The 22,336-nt window shown below is 37.7% G+C and overlaps 1 protein-coding gene across 2 annotated transcripts; it reads left to right on the plus strand.

Moving 5' to 3' along the window:
• Nucleotides 1–3,618: 3,618 nt before the first annotated feature.
• On the plus strand, nucleotides 3,619–20,548 carry SPATA22 (spermatogenesis associated 22). Of its 2 annotated transcripts, XM_087440186.1 has the most exons (9): nucleotides 3,619–3,661; nucleotides 5,636–5,764; nucleotides 7,904–7,964; nucleotides 8,096–8,191; nucleotides 10,918–11,260; nucleotides 11,334–11,336; nucleotides 14,006–14,135; nucleotides 17,094–17,191; nucleotides 20,357–20,548. In XM_087440186.1, the coding sequence occupies exons 1-9, from the start codon at nucleotides 3,619–3,621 to the stop codon at nucleotides 20,546–20,548; spliced, it is 1,095 nt and encodes a 364-aa protein (XP_087296312.1). The 2 variants fall into 2 exon arrangements, with proteins under 2 accessions (XP_087296312.1, XP_014645310.1); XM_014789824.2 differs by lacking the exon at nucleotides 11,334–11,336.
• The last annotated feature ends 1,788 nt before the right edge of the window (nucleotides 20,549–22,336 follow it).

Consider the following 22,336-nt stretch of genomic DNA (forward strand, 5'->3'; position numbering starts at 1 on the left):
CCGATCTTCCTGAGCAAAAAGAGAAGGATTGGCAACAGATGTTAGCTCAGGGCTGATCTTCCTCACACACACACACAAAACAAAAAAAACAAAAGGAGGCTAAATTTTTCATAGTCATGGCTGTCCAGTAGATTGATGCCAGAAATTTTGTGGGAGACAAATTTAAGGTGGAGTTGTTTTCAAAATAGTATGATTGGGGGATAAGGAGGGTCTTCTCTCCAATATTACACACAAGGTGTCTCATACATAATGTGGTTGTCCCACAGTCGTGGAATCAAATTACTCTCTCTAATTTTCTCTTTCTCCTGTGGCCCTATTGTTGTCACCCACCCTCACCAACTTTCCAGGTGGAAATAAATAAATGACAACCAGAGGGAGATAAGGATAGAATGAATAAGTTTATAAACTGCTCGCAAAGATTCCACATTGCTCATGTCTGCATTCCTTACAAATGTAGCACAGGATGTTGCTCATACTGGGTTTAAAGTTTTTTTTTTTTTTTTTTTTTTTTTAAGGAGAAATCTATTTTTTAGGGGTAGGTGGGTGTTGTATATGTGTGTATGTACATATGTATATATATATCAGGTCAAAATCTGTTTCTCTGAAGCTTTTACCCATTTTAAAAAAAAATCTCCTCTCTGGGATCATGATGAATAACAAGTCTTTTCAGACATTTTATTGTTTGAAGTCTTTTCTTTTCCAACTTAAATGATGATCCTATTCCTTCAAACTTACTCCTTAGTTTGACATTCAAGGTCTCCTATTATCTGGTCTCAACCTACCTCTAATACCCTCTCCCGACCACTCTCCTTAATTGACCCAATCTTCAAAGAAACTACTACTATGTCTCAGGGTCTCATAGTCCTAGGCCTTTACTAAAACCTTCCCTGTATCTCTGGGCCCTCTGCACCTCTTCCCGTCACCGACCCCCATCTTCAAATGGTCAGAAAACATGGCAACAACAAAACACAATCTTAGAACCCAGACAGAACTGGAATTACTAATCCTGGCCTATAGGAACTACTCAATACATGCCAGCTACTGTTATTAAATAAGGGCCAACATTTATTGAGCACTTACTGTGTGCCAGCACTGTTCACGTTCTCTTTTGATACTTTGAGAGCAATTATGTAAATGCCATATCACTATTTTACTGAGGAGGTAAAGGTGGGTCTAGCGGGGGTAAACAACCTGCTTAAGATGCAAGGGCTAGGAAGCTGCGGTCCAGGGGCCCGAGGGCTCAGGTCGCGGCCCCATTCCTGAGGGGCGCTGCCCTGTCCCTCCTGAGGTGGCAGCACCGGCCTGCCTTACTGATCTCTCCTCCCCGCAGGGCTGTCATCGCAACCCGGGCCTCGGCTCTGCCACCAGCCTCCTGGAGGCGCCAATTCCCTGACTGACCGCAGAAACTCAGCCAGAGCAAGCAAGACCCTACGACCTGGTTTTGAGGCCGGCGGCCTTTGAGTCGTTCCCTTCTCGGAGGGCTCTGGGGCGCCACCAGCCTCTTACAAACTGATGTCGAGAACCTAAGACGTGACCGCGGGTGTGGGGACGGGGGTGGGCGACGAGCCCCGAGCATGGTTTTCTGACGAAGCTGGGGCAGAGGCCGGCTGGGCAAGAGACCTGCCACGGCCTCACCGGTGATGAGAACAGTCTCGTGCCTCTCCGGGCAAAACTCTAAGGAGGTAGGGCCATCCCTGCGCGGCGTAGCTCCCAGTGTGAGAACGCAAGGGGAGGCGCGTTAACGTCAGCGCTCCTGGGAGAGCGGCCCAGAACCCAAGGCGGTGGCCCCTGCGCTTGCGCGGCCGGCCGGCGTGTCCAGGCGCGCATGCGCACGCTCGACTTCCCGCGCTTTTTCGGAGGTGGGAAGGGGGCGGTGGCTGACTGGGCTGTCTCCGCGACGACGGTTGAGCGAGTCGAGGGAAACTGAAGGTTAAAGTTGCGTGTCCTCTTGGCCGGAGGGCCAAGAAGGGAAAGTCTGTGGTGTCCTTACTTAAAAACTGCCCCCAGTCTCCAGGTCAAGAGGGATGGTTTGAAGAGAACGTGAGCTCTGACTGGAGCTCATCCCCCACTCCAGCGAGGAGGCCCAAAATCGGCCTCCTGGCCTCGGTCTGAGACAGCGGTCTCTGGGGGCGGCGTGAGTGCAGACTGAGCAAACTTGTGTACGTCGATGCTGCCAACCTCATTAATGCCATTTGAGCCCAGTTGGAAGCTGGGGTGGGGACAGCTCAGAGTCGCTGGCCGGGGGAGGATGTTTATTTTGTTTGTGTGATACTCAGAAACGGAAGAGCCGTTGTAAGCCCGCTCTGGGTTTAGGAAGTGAGTTGCGTTGCTATTTCTGTGCTGAGACAAAGTTTCATAGCCTCTGTTTCGGTTCCTAGAGTGGCATCAAGAGTATTTTCCAAAGGGCCTGCTGCGTCCAGCTTCAAGCCCGAGCTATGGAAACAAAGCAGAGGCAGCCCCTGCCATCATGTTTCCCAAGTTTTATTCCGTAGACGATATTTGGAAACTAATATTTACCTCAGCATGATTTGCGTTGTTACTTTAGTTGTGTTCATGTCTGTCTCCCTCACTGAGTAGTGAACTTGGGAGCAGAAATTGTCTTATCAGGTTTGTATCTTGCCTTTTCATGCAGTAGGTGTTTGTCGAATTAAATTGGAATTAAAATATGTTAGGAGGCTAAACGTGGAAAGATCTGCAACAGAAATTCTGTTGTAAAATAAAAAACAATGAAAAAATACTTGTTTCACATGTTGAATTTATAGCAACAGGGGTGGAAACTTGTTACGATTATTCTGGATGTTAAGTGAGGCCTTCATCTTTGGTATCATACAATCCAGAGACCTCAAATGAATGGCCAAGGCAGATGATCTGCACAGTGTTTTAAAGTGAGATGTTTGGCAGGCCTGGTGGCGCAAGCGGTTAAGTGCGCGCGCTCTGCTGCACGGCCGCGTTTCGCAGGTTGGGATCCTGGGCACGCACGGACGTGCCGCTTGTCAAGCCATGCTGTGGCGGTGTCCCATATAAAGTGGAGGAAGATGGGCACTGATGTTAGCCCAGGGCCAGTCTTCCTCAGCAAAAAGAGGAGGATTGGCAACAGATGTTAGGTCAGGGCTGATCTTCCTCACACACACAAAAAAATAAAATGAGATGCAGAGCATGTTCCCACGCGGCCAGTTCAGTTACACATTTCCTCCCTGGCCTTGTAAGCGTATAGGTTTGCCAACGTTGTAGTCCACTTCCCTCTTCATAGATCTGGTTCAGAATTATTCTCGATGTGGGTCCTTGATTCTGAAATAAATTACAAAGACTGTGTGAAAATCCACGTGTGTTTAGGAAGCAGAGTGATAGCCACCCTAGTCCCAACTTTGAACAGAGTTGGAAAGAGTTGGAAAAATGGGTTATGTTGTAAATTTTTACTCAGAGAGCAAAGGACTCCACAAAGTGTTTCCATTATCAGGTTTTAAACCATGATTGCGGTAGTTACTAGGCTAGGAATTTGATTTTGTTGTTGATACAATATGAGTCACAAATTTCTTTCTTTGAAGGTTTAGTCGAACAACTGCATGCTGTAAATTTGGAGTGCTAAAGAAAAAGTTATAGTCTTTGGTATTGAAGGAAATGAAGAGAAACCTAAATGAAAATTCAACTCGAAGTACAGCAGGTATGGAACAACTTTTAAATTTTTCTACATTTTGTAGATACTATGTAAAGCTTGTACAGTTTATAGATGGAATATTTTGGAAGGATCTTTTGAGAAGATTTAACTTATAGTCTAGCCTCTTTACTTTTTAGGTTCAAGGAAATAAAATACTTAAGGCAAAACATTTAGTGGCACAGGTGAGAGTAAAATCAGACTTTCCTGGATTTACTCTAGTGTTCTTTCGACAAACCCTGCGTGCTTGAGTTGTTTTGTGCTTTTAAGCTGAAAACAAAGAAATAGATTGATTTTTATTTGTACTTGTGACTTATTTAAAATATTTCCAGAAGCACTTCTGTCTCCCTAACAGCTTCCCCTGACATTTCCCCTGCTTTCCCAATTTGTTAGTTTAAGGACAGAGAACAAGAATAAGAGAACCAAGGAAATGATGATAATGACTATGAAGATAATAATAGCTATCATTTATGGTGGATGTACTGTATTCTAGACATTTAATTATACGTATTAATTTATTTAATCCTTACACCAACCCCCTGAGATAGGTATTATTACAGTCGTGTGGCTTAATGACGGGGGTACGTTCTGAGAAATGCGTTGTTAGGCGATTTTGTCATCATGCGAACATCATAGAGTGTACTTACACAAACCTAGGTGATCTAGCCTACTACACACCTAGGCTATGTGGGACTAATCTTATGGGACCACCGTTGTATACGTGGTTGATTGTTGACCAAAACGTCATTATGCAGCGCATGACTGTATTATCATTCCTGTTTTCCAGATGAGAAACTATGACACAAAGAGGTTAAAACAGTAACTTATTAAGTGGCAGAACCAGGATTTGGACCTAGGAATCTGGCTCTAGAGTCCATGCTCTTAATTACTATGTTATCCTGCCTCTCAGTATATGTCATATTGGCACAATGCGTTTAAGGAAATTGCCCAAGTTTATGCTCTGAGGTTGTAATTCAAACCTACTTTGAAGTTGTAATTAAGACCCAGGCAGTCTGCCTCCAGAGCCCACATCATTTTCCTAGCTTTTCATCAGATAGTTATCACCAAGTCTGTATTTCTCCCATAGTACAAGTGTTGATGGACTAGCTAGAGTATGGTATAGTGGCAAGACATCTGAACTGAGATTTAGGAAGCTTGGGTTACGTCTGGATTCTTCCACTGTGGCAATGTGCAAGGTTTTTGGAGCTCTTTTTCCTCTGAGATCCCTTCTAGTGTTAGTGTTTATAGATTCATACTTTTGGTTTGACTTGAGACCCCAGGTCTCCCATCTGGAGGGTTTGGAGGTAGTATTTATTCTCATTTAGATTGGATGTTATCACACTAAGGCATTCTCAAAATGATCTACAGAAAATATGCATTACAGACATCAGGAGTACTTGTTAAAATTGCAGAGTTTTGGCTTTTAAACCAAATATATTGAAATAAAATCTATGTGAGTGGGGTCTAGGAACCAGCATGTTGAGCACAATTCCAGATAAATTTAGTCAAACTAAGGTTTGAAAACCATGGCCTTAAAGGGTGTGCTACCATAGTCCAAAGAGTGGGGTTTTGGAAAGCATGGGTCAAAGTTTGGTTCTCTCTTACCTCTATTGTACTTGAAGGGTCCCCTCCAGTTGATAAGGTAACAGGCAAGCACAGGAGGGAAATAAGGAAAACAAAAAGTGGATTTGGAAAGAGTTGGGAGATGAGGGAGAAGATGGGAATTACTTCTAAACAAGAGGAATTAAGGCAATGTTAACATAGAACAAGAAAGGTGTTTTTAGAGAGACAAACGAGGCTATCCAGGATCTTAAAAAGAATGTAACAATCAATCCAAAGATATAAAAATATATCTATAATAAATATAAAATTATCATATAGAAATAGACAAATTCAAGTAGTGTATTATTATATACTGGTAATTGTTCTATAACGAGATCTGTTTGCCTACTATGTACTAATTTATTGGTGCATTCATTTTAGGCTGTTTGCCTGTACCATTGTTCAATCAGAAAAAGAGGAATAGACAGCCATTAACTTCCAATCCACTTAAAAATGATCCAGGTATCAGTACTGCTTCTGACAGTTATGATTTCCCTCCTTTACCAACAGGTAAGAAAATAAGGTGAAAATTTTCAGAAAATAAAAACTAGGATTATAGAAAATTACCATTTCTATTTTATTATAATGGAAATGAAAGTTTTTTTTTTTTATTCTTTCCACTTTCCAAATATAGGGATTACTTGGCTCTTTCTGAACATTCCAGTACAGTAGTTTGAGTTTCCTTGTCTACAAGGGTGGCTTAGCATTTAAATGGAGTATCTCAGATCTGGAGCCTTTGTTCTAATGAAGTAGTAACCTACATTGTAAAGATTTTTTTTTCTTTTTCAAGGCACATGTGGACATTGTGACTTAGATATTTGGTGGTAAAGAATGGAGAGACTCAAGTTGCCTCAGGAATCGGGATAAGTGTGCATGGGAACACAGAGATAATGGAAAAAAATAGACCTTAGGAGGTAGAAGCCCAGGAATTTTTAGTGCTTGGCCTTAGTCTTTTTTCTCTTCTTGTAGCATTTTTGCCTTTCTTCGTTCATTGGCTCTTTACTCTCTCATCCAGTTGGCTTCTTATAGCTTCAACTAGCACATGAACTAACTTGCCCTTGCTGGGAGTTAACATAACCTTTTAGTTCTAGTTCTCAGAGTCCGTTGTCGACTGCCTTTTGGATCTCTTCATTCAAATTCTAAAGATAGAAATCCTCTGGTTCACCTCATATTTTTAAGCGAGGTCACCAGAACCCTGGTTTAGCTTTATAGTTAGGCCTCTCATTTCTGAAACAATTAGCTATGGTGGTGGGTGCTTAGAGGTCTTAATGTTTGCTGACTTTTTACTTCTTTCCAGAAGAAGAGATAGCCACTAGACGTTCTGAAATATACTTGGTTCGTGCTGGTTATATACATTTACATTTTTGGGGGCACATTTAAAAAATCTTTAATAGGATGATATGCAACTAGAATTTTACAGTCTCTTTATAGATATCAATACTTGTTTTGTTAATTTCATCCAGCGTACCACCATAGACCTTAATCTACTTCTAAATCTATAATTATTTTGTTTTCTTCCATATTTGAGGAATTTGAAGTATGAATTTCATATGATTCCTATTTTTATGGCTAAAAAATAAAAAAGGCACATGGATTTGCATAAGTGGGCATTTACCTGGTCATCCTCCGCCATTTAAAAAATTCTCTACCAGGCCGGCCCCGTGGCTTCGCGGTTAAGTGCGCGTGCTCCGCTGCTGGCAGCCCGGGTTCGGATCCCGGGCCTGCACCGACGCACCACTTCTCCGGCCATGCTGAGGCCGTGTCCCACGTACAGCAACTAGAAGGATGTGCATCTATGACATACGACTATCTACTGGGGCTTTGGGGGAAAAAGAAATAAATAAAAAAAAATTAAAAAAAAATTTAAAAAATTCTCTACCATTTGAAATATTTTTATAAGTAGCGTGAATGTTAACTTTGAAAAATGACAACGGTTTGAGCTGCTCCATAGGGAAATGTGCATCCTCCTGAAGTATTGAACTCTCCAAGCTCTGATTGGGATTACTATCTGTCAGAGATATAATAACATTCTTATATTGGCTAAGAGATAGGACTAGATCAGTGTTTTTCTAATTTTTGTCCTAGTCAAGTTGGGAAACAACCAATCTTTAAAAAAGAGAAATAGAAGAGAATAGAGTAGGAGAGAATAGAACATACCAGAGTGTATCACATATAGCAAGGATAAGAATTGATGGTGAAATTTTATGTTCTCTCCTCTCTCTCTCTCTCACACACACACACACACACACACAGAGACACACACAGACACACATGGACACCATGTGTATATATGTTCTGGGTTATAATGTATTTCTTGCTGTGGGTTGGGATCAAAAAAGTTTAAGAAACATTGATTACACTGAATTCATGTTATAAAGTACAAGGTACTATACTAGGATTGATTGTGGAAAAGATACAAATTAAAGTATTACCTTTGCTTAGAATACAATGGGGAAGAAAGACATCTATAAAAATTAATGACAGGCTGTGACAAATTCCACAACAAACTACTGTTGAAGAACAAGTCCATATCTTCAAGTTCTTTTCTTCTTCAAACTTGCAACTCCTCCAAATTAAATAAGTATGAAATAATTATTTTAAAAAGTGCTACCTATATTACTTTTATCTATGTTACTTTTATCTTTTGAGATTGGGCCTGGGACACTGTGAATCCAGAGTCGCCTCCTTCAACGAAGGCAATGAACACAGGGTATGTGGAAAAATATACACCAATGAATGTGTGTGTCTGTTACTGACTGATGTTATTTTTCTATGTATATTTTACATTTCTCAATTTGGAAACAAACTATTAATATTTAATAAGACACGTTTCCTTGAAAGGCAAGCACCACATTCAGTTTCTCATCCCCTGAGAAGTCAAGATTTTGTGTCTAAGTCTATTCAATCAAATACTGAAAGAAGCAAGAGTGGTTGGAGGTGAGTCTACTTAAGATTTCTGTTTCTTTTCTATTCCTTCTTCTCCTTCGTCTCTCCTCCTCTCCTCCTTTCCCTCCTCCTTCATCTCTTCATCTCACAGAATTACATTTAGGAAATTTCTATACTTAATAACTATAGCGATATTAGCTACGTTTTACAAAAGAAGTTAGGATGACATGATATATAAAACTTTGAAAATAGGTAAATTTAGCAGTGATTAGGTTTCCAAAGAATACTTCATGTTATAATGAAATTTCTGTCAATATTTATCAACCTGAATTTTTATCATTTTGCTATGAATCATTAATGGTCTAAGTGACAATAGTAACGAGTTGGGAATAACTGTATCTTAGTCTTGGATATATTCAGAGATAGAATGCTCAGTCTTACCCTAGTAAGACAGTCAGCTCCAAGGAAAATAGAATGGAATAAGAAAGAAAGATGGAGAAAGAAATGCATATGCATCTGCAGTGGTAGGGGGTCAAGAAATGAAGAGGACCATCAAGGAAGATGGTGAGGGTACTTTTGGGTCATTGCCATAAGGACCTAAGTTTAATGCCTAAATATTGTGAAAAAAATGAATAGATAGAGGACATGGATTATTTTTTAGGTTGGATTTTAGTATTCTTGGCTAAGTGGCAACTACTGAAGGAAATAATTTTGAGAACAAAGTGTTGGAGAAACACCACCAAACATATATATCAGTCATTGTTTAGTGCTTCCATATGTCATTTTAATGATCCTTACAACAACTCTTTGAAGTTAATATTACCCTCACTTTTATTAGATGAAGATATCATATTTTTCTAAAGGGGGGAAACTTTTAATAAAGTGGGTAATACATCAAAGTAATATTTTTATTTTAAAAAAATTAGTTTTGACTTTATTACTCATGCTGGTTTCCTCAGGACCAGTCAAATACTTTCTTCAAGATCAGGGCTTGAAACTAGGCCTTTTCAGTGGTTTGAGATGGTCATTGAAGGCATAGTGCCAGCTGCAGGTGCTAGGAGAATATCCATTCTGACAGGCACTAGAGAATTAGGTAACAGATTGTAATCTGGACAGGTAGCCAATATTGGATATTGCAACTTGAAATAATAGATGATCTATATCAGACAGTTGGAATATAACAGGAAATCCAGGAGGAGAAAACATTTAAAAACCCAAGTAAGCAGTTGGTAATCTGCTGAAGATCTTTTAACTGGTTCTATGCTTAGGTTTAGAATCTAGGCCTTAACTTCACATCCATCTGGCTCCAAGAACAGCCTGTCCTCGAGAAGGATCTGAGGTAGACACTGCTCCCTGCCCTGTTCAGAAGCCATGACGACTTAGGCTTCATGGTCTGTTTGGGATGTTGAGGACCTGGCTTAGCTGGATTGGCTGCTGAAGCAGCATCTGTGTGTGGGCACACCCAGCAAGATCAAAGGAATGTAGTTCTCCCAGGCCTGGTCTCCAGGCTAGGAGCACCTCTTGAGCAAAATGTTGGAGGAAGTTGCAGATGTGCTGTTACTAATAGGGAGTTGTGAAGCTGAAAGAAAGTTTCCTAAACTGTGAATAATAAAAGTAATTTCCATGGCCATGAGAAAGGAATGACAAAATTTCTACTCTCTCAACTGAAAATAAAACTACTGTCGTGTGAAGAGGTGATCAGTGTAGGGAAAAAGTATTATAGAGGTGTATCAGGCAGTTAATTAATAATAATCCTAATAATTTTTTCCTGGATATTGTGATATTTGTGGTATTTATCAATTTTTTAAATTTTGTAATTATTTGTTATTTCTTTTCTCATTATTTTCATACCTGATTTTGTACCTAATTTGGTTAAGAAGGCTGGTCAAATTATACAAGGTTCAGGCCTCATACAATCCAAATTTGTTCCTGGTCACTAGGGAACCTAGACCTTTTTCTGGACTATCTTCCCTAACAGGGGGTGGGTTGTATTGCTTGCCCTCTTGTGATATTTTCAGAGAAATTATTCAGAAATAAGAATTTGTGACTTGGGCTAGTTTTTCCCTGTGGAACTCTTAACTAGTCTGCTCAGAAATTATGCTTTTGGTTTTGCCCTCATTAACATCGTGTTCTGATCAGCTTATACAACTCACTTAGATTAATGTAGCTAGTAAAATGCTGCAGCAGATTCATAAGTAGGGCTTTTAAGCTACACACTAAAAGTACAAAATTTCTAATCAAATAGCCATCTACCTCGCCTATATTTATTCTCCTTGTGATTTAAAATTAGCGACAAGCCGTAGTTTTAACTTCTTAAAATTTTACTTTGTAGAAAATTTTAAAATAAATGTATAAAGAAGTATGCAAAAGTCCTCAAAATTTTACCACTCGGAGACAACCACTGTCATATGAAGGCTTGTATAGTTTAAAAATATACTTTATAGCATTGGACTCTGAGTTGGGAGACTAGAGTTCTTTGGGTTCTGGATTGTCAGTAACTTGCTATGTGACTTTGGGCAAGTTATTTCCTCCCTAAGGCTCCGTTTCGTCACCTGAAAAGAGAGGTATAATATATTGTAGGGTTGTTGTGATGATGTATTTGGAATTTCTAACTAGTTGGTAGTTACAAAGTAGTTTATAAACCACAGATTACCATGTAAATGCAAATTTTCATTATTAATTTTATTTTAATTAAGAAAAAGTATATAGAAACAAAAACTAATACTAATTAATTATTAATAATTAATAATTTTTTATACTAATTAAAACTATTACAGCTACAGAGATGGCAACAAAAATACCAGCTTGAAAACTTGGGATAGAAATGATTTTAAGCCTCAATGCAGAAGAACAAACCTAGTGGCAAATGATGGCATAAATTCTTGTCCAGTGAGTTTGGGCACTCAACAACAGAAACAATTAAGAATATCTGAACCTCCTAACTTGTCTCACCACAGAGAAACTGAAATACTCAGACAAACACGTTCATCAGAAAAATCTGGCTCCACAATGAGAGGTCTAGACAAAAACAATGCATTACAGGCATTTAAGCCAAATTTTCAACAAAATCAATTTAAGAAAAAAATGTTGGATGATATTCCAGAAGAAAACACTCTCAAGGTAAACTTTTAAATATGAATTATTTACATTTTTTATATTTACATTTAAAAATATGAGATAAATAAGTATTTAGAAAGTTACAGAGGTAAGAGCATTTCAAATCAATTCCATGGCATGCATTACTTGATTAGCACGAATATCCAGTTCCATTGGAGTAGATGAATGTCAATTTCCAAAATATTTTCTTGTAGGTTGTAAATGGCTGTTCCTTTCCATAGTTGCCTTAGAGTGTCTTACTAGGCTCTGAATTTCACTGTTTACTAATCATTGAGATGATGACAGTTAATCCATTGCTTGCAGAAATTCTCCAAGCTCTTTGTACGTCAGTCTAAATTTTTTTTTTTTTTTTGCGAGGTGGACTAGCCCTGAGCTAACATCCGATGCCAATCCTCCCCTTTTTTCTTGAGGAAGAGTGGCCCTGAGCTAACATCTGTGCCCATCTTCCTCTACTTTATATGGGACGCCGCCACAGCATGGCTTACCAAGCGGTGCGTTGGTGCGCGCCTGGGATCCGAACTGCAAACCCCGGGCCGCCAAAGCGGAGCGCGGGCACTTAACCACTTGCGCCACCAGGCCGGCCCCCAGTCTAAATTTTTTATAACCGGGGTCAGTAAACTTTATCTGTAAAGGGCCAGATGGTAAATATTTTTGGCTTTATGGGCCATATTGTCTCTCTTGCAACTACTCAACTATACCACTCAACTCTGCTGTTATAGGTTGAAAGCAGCCATAGATGATACATAAATGAATGGATATGGCTGTATTCCAATAAAAGTTTATAAAAACAGATAGCAGGTTAGATTTGGACCACAGGCTGTAGTTTGCTGACCTCTGCTCTATAATCTGTTGTTTTTTTTCCATTTCCAGCCTCATATTCCATATTCCACTAGTTCTCCAATGCACTAGCTGTTTCAGACTCTTCACAATTCTCTAAACATGATATACGCTCTAACTCTGCTTTGGTTGGTATTTTTCCCTATACCTGTACCTCAGCCTTACTTCTTCTCTCCACTTCTCCCTCTAATTGTTCTTTGTAAATGTCTTTTATATATTATGTGTACTGGGTGTTCTCTACCTTCCCTCCCTTGCCCTCTGGCCCAATAGATTCTTTACCCTCTGCCCTTCTCTGTGTTCCGAAAGGTTGAATGGTCCTAGATAGTGCATCATTCTGGGATCCCTTAGCTGGCTTCTGTTAGGTGTCAGCCAGTGAGAGTCACTGGCAGGAGATCAAAGGGTGGGGAGAGAAGTTGGGTTTTCCCATTCCCTCCCTGCTTAAATATTGTGTCTCAGGCAGTAGCTGTGTCCCTGCATGCTATAGCATCCATGAGTCCAGCTTTCACAGGCTTGGTAATTTTATTCCCTCCCCTTGTCTTTTCAGCCTTGGAGTGGTAGACGTTTCTTGCTGTCATTAGTCTTTGAGTGCTTAAGCACCCTGTGTTTGTTTGCCCATACACCTGTAAGCAGTCTTTTCAATAAGCCATCTGGGGTAAATTCGTTTTATTTTGTGCTGGAAATCTGACTAATAGAGCATGTTTCACAGTGGTTCTCAACCTTATGTTTCCTCGTACACAAGATGATATGATATAGTCACCTTAGCAGCAGTGGCAAGGGCTGCTCATTGAGGACTATGGCAGTAGTCCTCAATGAGAGGCATTCATATTTTAGTTAAGGAGGGGGAGGAGGAGGGAAGTTGGCTGTAGTCAGAAAAAAATGTCCCATCAAGTGTTCTTTCATATGCCCCCGCCCTCACAAAGGAAAGTGCCCCCTGCCCCGAAAATTAGTATTTTGGCACACTGTCTTCATAGTTGATCTTTAAAAATGCCAACACATTCCCATCTCAGGGCCTTTACATTTGCTGTTCCCTTGGTACTCATTCAACAACCCATTTAAAATAATAATCCCTGTCTCTCTTTATCCTTTTACCCTTTTTTTTCTTTTTTTTGGTGAGGAAGATCAGCCCTGAGCTAACATCCGTGCCAATCCTCCTCTTTCTGCTGAGGAAGACTGGCCCTGGGCTAACATCTGTGCCCATCTTCCTCCACTTTATATGGGATGCCACCACAGCATGGCCTGAGAAGCGGTGCGTCGGTGCGCACCCGGGATCCGAACCTGGGCTGCTAGCAGCAGAGCACGTGCACCTAACCACTACGCCACGGGCCTGGCCCCCCTGTTGTTTTTGTTTTTTATGCATAGGATATATCAGTTCCTGAAATTCTATTGTATATTTATTTGTTTATTTTCTGAATCTCTCATTAGATTGCAAAATCTATGAGGGTAGACATCTCTGTTTTGTTTGCTATTGTTTCCTCATTAGCTGTGTTTGGCACATAGTAGTTGCCAGTAAATACTTTTGGAATGAGTGAACGTATCTGGCTTCTCTCCTAGAGTGTGAGCACATTAGGGGAAGGAATTATGTTTTACTCACCTGTGTTTATCACAGACTTGGCATATGATACTTTAAAAATATTCAGCAAATGAGCAAATGAATGAATGAATGATTGCCCATATAATAATTTTCTTCGTGATTGTCTCCAATTGCATCCTAATTTCTCCTCCTATAAAGTGCTAATGCTGCCTTTAATTTAGGGGAGTAACGGTACTAAAATTTTCAATAGTTCTTTTTACATATTTTACACATTTGCCTATTATAAAGACCTAGAATCTTTACATAGAAAGTAAAAGAGTATGATGAAAAAAATGAAAGATTTTTCTAATGTTGTTTTTTTTTTTTTTTTTTTGTAAAAGGAAGCCTCATTGTATCAGTTAAAGCTTAAGGAAAAAGATAATTCTTTAAGAATTATATCTGCAGTTATTGAAAGCATGAAGTACTGGCATGAACATGCACAGAAAACTGTACTTCTTTTTGAAATATTGGGTGGGTATAATACTTCAAAAATACTATAGTAATACTATTTGGACAATATTTTTGAATGTCAATAGGAATACGTAGGGGAGATTAAAGAAAAATAAAATTTTGCAAAAGGAGATTATGGTTTATTAGGATTTTCTTCAGGTCCTGGATCTGTTATTGATTTGTGTGACTTTACCTGTATTTGGTTATTTATGGTAGTATTCTTCTGATTTGTAATGTTAAAACTGGAAAGATTCTTACAAGTATCTGTCTCACTCAAAACCTTTGAGGTAGGTGAGGAAATGGGGCAAATAATTAAAATAGATTTGACTAAAATCACAAAGCTAGTTAGTAGCAGAAATGGATCTAGAATCCAAATCTGGTTATTCTCAATCTAGTGTTCTTTCTACTATATTACACTGAATCCAGTAGTAATTTTGTATATAGATTAAATCATATTTTAAATACTCCAAAAGAACACTTGTAAAGAATCCCTTACTGATACCAGTAAACACTCTACAGTTAATCTGTTTTCTAAATCAATATTTAAAAGGAGAGTTTTTTTGTTTTGTTTTGTGTTTTTGCTGAGGAAGATTAGCCCTGAGCTAACATCTGTGCCAGTCTTCCTCTACTTTATATGTGGGACGCTGTCACAGCGTGGCTGGTGAGTGTTGTAAGTCCTCGCGTGGGATCCGAACCCGCGAACCTGGGCTGCTGAAGTAGAGCACGCCGAACTTAACCACTATGCCACGGGGCTAGCCCCAGAGGGAGAGTTTTGTAGAATGTTTCTGGATTTTGATTTTACCTAGAATGAAGAGATAAACCAGTAAGAAGTAGAGATTCAAAACCTATTTATCCATATTTTAAATAAGCATTTAATTTAATTTAAATTATGAAATATTCTAAACATACAGAAAAGTATAGAGAATATAATAAATATCCAGATACCTGTATTATAGATATACTTGAAACTCCCATCCATTTTTCTTCTTCTCTAGAAATAATCACTGTGGTATCTTTCCTGTCCATGCTTTTATAATTTTACTATATACATCAGATTTCATAAATGTATATATCTATATTTTTTTGTTTTAATTTTGCACCAATTATTTATTTATTTATTAAAAAAATTTTTGTTATTATTATTATTTTAATTTTTTGTTTATTGCAGTAACATTGGTTTATAACATTGTATAAATTTCAGGTGTACATCATTATACTTCTATTTCTGCATAGATTACGTCATGGTCACCACCCAAATACTAATTACAACCCATCACCACACACATGTGCCGAATTATCCCTTTCACCCTCCTCCCTCCCCTCTTCCCCTCTGGTAACCACCAATCCAATCTCTGTCTCTATGTGTTTGTTTATTGTTGTTATTATCTACTACTTAATGAAGGAAATCATACGATATTTGACCTTCTCCCTCTGACTTATTTCACTTTGCATAATACCCTCAATGTCCATCCGTTGGGAAAACTGGACAGCCACGTGCAAAAAAATGAAAGTAGACCCTTACCTTACACCATACACAAAAATTAACTCCAAATGGATTAAAGACTTCAATGTAAGACCTGAAACTATGAAACTTCTAGAAGAAAACATAGGCAGTACGCTCTTCGACATCGGTCTTAGCAACATATTTTCAAGCACCGTGTCTGACCGGGCAAGAGAAACAATAGAAAAAATAAACAAATGGGACTACATCAAACTAAAAAGCTTCTGCACAGCTAGGGAAACCATCAACAAAACGAAAAGACAACCTAACAATTGGGAGAAGATATTTGCAAACCATACATCTGATAAGGGCTTAATCTCCAAAATATACAAAGAACTGATGCATCTCAACGACAAAAAAACTAACAACCCAATTAAAAAATGGGCAAAAGACCTGAACAGACAATTTATATATATTTTATTGCTCTATGTGTTTTAAAATATACAGCTTACATTTTCATCCAACATTATGTTTTTGAGATTTAGCCATCTTTCTGTCCTGTCACAGTGTTGGCTTCGTCCTGAGGCTCCAATTGTCTCTTCAGCAACTTCTGACTCATCCCTTTTGATATTAAGATGATTATCAGAATTCTCTATACCACACATCCTTATACATTCTTGGATAGTTTCTTCTGGTTGCTCTTTCCCCAAATCTAGCAAATAACCCATTGCATATCATCATTTCTGACTGGTAACAAGCCTGTCGCTGAAACCCTGAACTCTGTAGCTAGGAAATGGGATATGCTGATTGGTTTAAGTCAGTCTCAGGTCACTCTGGGATCTGGGGGTGGGGACAAATCTCATCCAAATCATATGGCTCAGAATGGCATAGGAGAGGTTTCCTAAAGGAAAATCTAGGTATTATTAGGGGAAATGGAGGCTGACCTCAAAACAACAAATGTTTACTATCAGTATTCAATAGATGGTTATTAAAGGAATGAATAATGCTCTCATTTGATAATAATTTCTTGAGGTAAACATGAATTATTATTTACATTTTTTAGATGAAACAGATTTGAAAGAGGTTAGTTTGCTCAATTTAGTAAGTTGAAGAACTGGGACTCGAATGCATGACTTCTGATTCTAATTCAATGTGTTTTTTTTTTAATTAAACCATGATACTTATTTGTTACATGTGTGTATTTTATTATTATAATGTGGTAGACTGGTCTGGGGATTTAACCACTCTGTAGAATGTATTCTAAGAAAAAGCTTCAAATGGCCAACTATTGTCAGTTGTATGAATTTTGGCATATAACTTGTTCCTAAGTTGAAGAGGGCCAGAAATTTTGTTTTCCTTAGTATAAAACAATTTCAAAAATATCTTTCCCTCTTGAAATGTATTCTTTATTATTGTATAAATAAAACTATGAGAGGTTGATGTGGGAATAGTTATTTAAATATCAACTTCTTTTTGTTAAATTTTATTTGCATTTTACCAGCACTGATTTTTTTTCCTCCTATTTCGATGTTGTTTAGCTGTTCTCGATTCAGCTGTTACATCTGGCCCATATTATTCAAAGACTTTTCTTATGAGAGATGGGAAAAATACTCTGCCTTGTGTATTTTATGAAATAGTGAGTATTCATTTAACTATTCTTTGCAAAGCTTATGCCAACAAAACATACGAATGCAGGCTGTAATTCCATTGCAGTAGAAATTCTGTTAACGATTTAGTAGTACTTTCAATGTTTTGTCTGGTTTTAATTCTGATGTTAAAGTTGTTTATTTGTTCAACTAATATGGAGAGCCTACTATGTGCCAGGCACTGTGCTAGATGCAAGGGATACAAAGTGGAATATAAGTGGGAAATGGCTCCTTCTCTCAAAGAGTTTATAGTCTCAGAAATATGATTACATACATGTTACACTGTAGTATGATAAATGATATGATAGAGGTATGTGCAGGGTGCTATAGAAGTAGATAGGAAGGATGGGGCAGATAAGGGAAAGATTTTTGAAGAATGTAGTGACCTATCTTATCTTAGATATCTAAGGACTAATAAATTAAGCCAAAGTGTGTTGAGGGAGGGGAAGAGGTGGGGAGGAATACATTCTAAGGTGAGAGAGCAGCATATGCAAATACATAAAGCTAAGAGAGAGCCTGGATTGTACAGGAAACTGCAAGTATTTATATTACCAAAATGTAGAGTTAGTAAGTGATGGGGGTAAGGGTAGTGATTCTGAAGTTGGGGGAAGGCAAAGAGTAGGTTGGGATATAGGGAAGAGGCTTGGTGACAAAGAAGGCTGGGAGTGACAGAGGAGGCTAGAGATCTTTTAAGACTTCCATACTTTGTAAGAGAGTTTGGTATGAATTCTGGAATTGGCCTTAATTTTGAAATAAGCCTTGGATTCCAGTTTTTACTCCACTCTTTACTAGCTTTATGACCTTGAGTAAGCTGCTTAAACTTCCCGAGCTTCAGTTTTTTATCTGTACAATGGGGAGACTAATTCCTACTTTGAAAGGTTGTTTTGGAGATTGGATGATAGAGTGTATAGTGCCTGCCACATAGTACATGATCAAGAAATAGTAATTGTTGGGCCGGCCCTGTGGCTTAGCGGTTAAGTGCGCGCGCTCTGCTACTGGTGGTCCGGGTTTGGATCCCGGGCGCTCACCAATGCACCGCTTCTCTGGCCATGCTGAGGCTGCATCCCACATACAGCAGCTAGAAGGATGTGCAACTATGACATACAACTATCTACTGGAGCTTTGGGGGGAAAAAAGGAGGAGGATTGGCAATAGATGTTAGCTCAGAGCCGGTCTTCCTCAGCAAAAAGAGGAGGATTAGCATGGATGTTATCTCAGGGCAGATGTTCCTCACAAAAAATAAAAAAAATAAATAAAAAAACAGAAATAGTAATTGTCATGTTATTAATTTCTATAATATCCTGAATGCTTATTATTTTTCTCTACTCCAATAAGTTTTTTGGAAACTTTTTTATTGACATATAACATACACAGAAAAGTACACAAATCATAACTGTACAATTCTATGAAGTCTCACAAAGTGACCATTACCAAGGTTAAGAAATAGAACATTTCTGTCACCCCGTGTATCTTTGTGCCTCCTCCCATTCACTACCTCCTGTCTCCTACCTAAAAGTAACACTATCGTGACTTTTAATATCATAAATTAATTCTGTCTGTTTTTGAACTTTATATAAATAGTATATATGATATGTTTTCTTTATGTCTGGTTTCTTTCATCCAACCAATGTTTGTAAGATTCACCTGTGTTGTTGCGTGTAGCTAAAGTTCATTTATTTTTATTTCTATGTACACTATAATGTTGTATGAATGTACCACAATTTAGTTTTCTATTCTGCTGTTGGTGGGCATCTGGGTTGTTTCTAGATTTTTTGCTATTATGAATAATGCTCTATGGACATTCTTGTGTATGTTTCTTGTGCATATGCATGCATTTTTGTTGGCTATATACCTAGAAATAAAATTGCTGCATTATAATGCATGCGTATGTTCTAATACAGTAGTTGTTGCCAAAGAATTTTCCAAAGGGTTGTACCACTTTACACACAATCAGTGTAGGTAACTTGTAGTTTGTCTGCATTCTTATCAATCCTTGGTGCTGTCAGTCTTTTTAACTTTAGCTGTGCTAGTGGGTGTTTGGTGCTGTCTCATTTCTCTACAATTTCCTGGTGATTAATGAGGTTGAGAACCTTATAGGTTTACTGATCATTTAGATATCATCTTTTATGAAGTCCATTCAGGCTGCTTGTTCTTTTTCTGTGTTGAATTATTTGTCTTTTCCTTACTGACTTATAGGAGTTTTTTTTTTTTTTTAACTATTCTGGGTACAAATTCTTAGTTCATTATGTGTATTGCAAGTATTTTCTCATACTCCGTAGTTTGCTTTTTCAGTCTTAATGGTGGCTTTTGAGGAACAGAAATTCTTCACTTTAATATAGTCCTTTTAGCATTATCAATATTTTTCCTTACAGTTAGAACTTTTTATTACTGTTTAAAGCAATCCCAGAATACTTTAATCTTATTCATGATTGAGAGGATTTGATGCTTGCTGGTCTTCTTCTGGTTTACTAGTCCCATTAAGGCATAGCCCTTATGGGTCTGAACCCTAAACCTGGGGTGGGGCTGGGGGTGGTTACCAGAATCTCTTTTCCTTGGGAGCCTCCAGCTCCATTTTTTTTTCTCTCAGCCCTGTCAAAAGCTCTGCTCAGTTTCTTAGATTCTCAACTGCCTTCACTACCATTGACAGATACCTCAGGGGAAAAACATCCCCAAATATCAGGCCCCATTCTAGATTCCTATCCTCTCCCAGATAGAGTCTCTGTAATTCCTCACTACCTTAGTATCTCTCTGATGTCTATGAGGAGATTATTAAATATTTCAGCCACCTATTCTAGTTCTTGGCTTGAATTAGTTGGTTTGAATTACCTTGTATGCTCTCGCAGGCTAGGACTACTCTGGCAGTCCATGTTAGTGAATAATTACATTGGGAGTTATTCAGTCTTTTTAACAAGCAGCTGTAAGAAGCCCTTCTAGCTTGTAAGAAACCCACCCAAGTGAAGGTCTTTCCTCTGTGACAGGGCACCCACATAGGCCTAGCTATGATGGTCTTGTCAGCAGTGGGGCCTTAAATCAGGTGATGAAATTACAGCATTTTGTGGTGATTCATATTTAGTTGATCATATTATTAGTTTCAAAAAACTGAAATTCAGATGAAGTAATAAATAACTTTATTGATATTTGTTTTTAAAAAACAGGATCGTAAACTTCCAAGACTGGTTAGAGGTCGAGTTCATAGATGTGTTGGAAACTATGACCAGAAAAAGAATATTTTCAAATGTGTTTCTGTCAGACCGGCATCTGTTTCTGAACAAAAAACTTTTCAAGCATTTGTTAAAACTGTAGATGCTGAGATGAGGTATTATACTAATGTAATGAATGAAATTTAAATAGTGATAAAGGAGGTTTAAATAGTATAACTTAAAGCTTTTTTCTGTTATTGTTTAAATTACCATCTCCATGGTTTTATAGCTACTGTTTTTCTGTATTTTATTTGTTGAATTAAAATATTTAAATCCTGAGTGTAGGTATATATTTACAGAATTAAATTTAAAATGTAATACAAATTATTTTGTTTAAAATTTTCATAATTATATTTCTAATGTATGGAAATTATTAATATAAAACAAAATACACAATATATTTATTTAAAAAGCAAATTGAAAATAAGATATATTTTAACTTATACCTTGTATTTGAAAAGTGAAATTTTACATATTAAAGAAAAATTTATCATATGCAGTTATAACTATTACAAACATTCCATGTTACATTGAGAATTTCTGTAAATGCGTACAAGCAGAGAGAGTAACTAAACTAAAATTGTATTCTCATAACCCAGAATTCACAATGGCTGACATTTTGTCATGCTTAGTCTTCTTTTTAAATAAAAGCAATCTACTTTACAGAAAAAAAAATAAAAAAATTTAAATCCTTTGAATGTGTAAAGAGTTTTTGAAAAATAATTTTACTATTTTTATAAAAATGGTGCATTTGCTAAAATTCAACAGTCATTTCAGATAAAAATGCTCAATATAATAGGAATAGACAGATGCTTATTTAACATGAGGTAATAATACATTTGAGTCAGCCCAAAGGCAAACATCAAGCTTAATGGGGAAATATAGAGACATTCCCACTAAAGTCGGGAACAAGACAAGGGTGCCCGGTATTAGTACTGTTACTAAGCATTATACTGGAGCTGCTAGTCTATGTAGTTCATTTAATTACTTCAAATATATAGTGAATTAATAGAATTTATATTCTGGGACCCAGAGAATACATTAAACAAAAGAGAAAAATTTGAGGTGTAATAATTATTGCTATTGGCAGATGATATAATTGTATAAAGTTGGCCCTCCATATCAGTGGGTTCCGCATCCTCGGATTGAAAGGCTTGGGATCGTTGTGTCTGTACTGAGCATGTACAAACTATTTTTCCCATTAGTATTCCCTAAACAATATGGTATAACAACTATTTACATAGCATTTACAGTGTATTAGGTATTATAAGTGATCTAGAGATGACAAAGTATATGGGAGTATTGTGTAGGTTATGTATAAATACTACGCCATTTTACATAAGGGACTTAAGCATCCGCGGATTTTGGTGTCTGCGGGGAGTCCTGGAACCAATCCCCTGCAGATACTGAGGGATGACTGTATATGGAAAACCTAAGAAAATCAACTGAGAAACTACTGCAAAAATAAGATAATTTGGTAAGGCACTGGGATAGAAAACTTAATATGCAGAAATCATCAGTAGATGTTATTTATATTACCTACAGCCGTTAAAGTGTAAAATGGATAAAGATACCATTTAAAATAGGAAAAAAAAAAAGAGAAAAATATCCAAGACTAAATGATAAATGTGGGCAGTATATGCAGAAAACTTTACTAATGAAAGACATAAAAGAAGACAGACAAATGGAAAAATAAATCATTTTCTTGGATAGGAAGACAAAGATGATTTTTCTCAAATTAATTTGTAACTTATGTAATTTCTTTTTCTTTCTGTTTGTGTACACATGTACACAGATACACACACACACACACACACACACACAAGCCAAGCTGATACTAAAGATTATATAAAAAAATAAATGAGAATAGTCAGGAAATCTCTGAAAAAGAACAATAGAGGATAGTTATATTGGCTATTATAAAGCCTTAAACTT

Source organism: Ceratotherium simum, chromosome 16, assembly GCF_057802395.1.
Source record: "Ceratotherium simum simum isolate JZ-2026a chromosome 16, ASM5780239v1, whole genome shotgun sequence".
Lineage (NCBI taxonomy): Eukaryota > Metazoa > Chordata > Mammalia > Perissodactyla > Rhinocerotidae > Ceratotherium > Ceratotherium simum.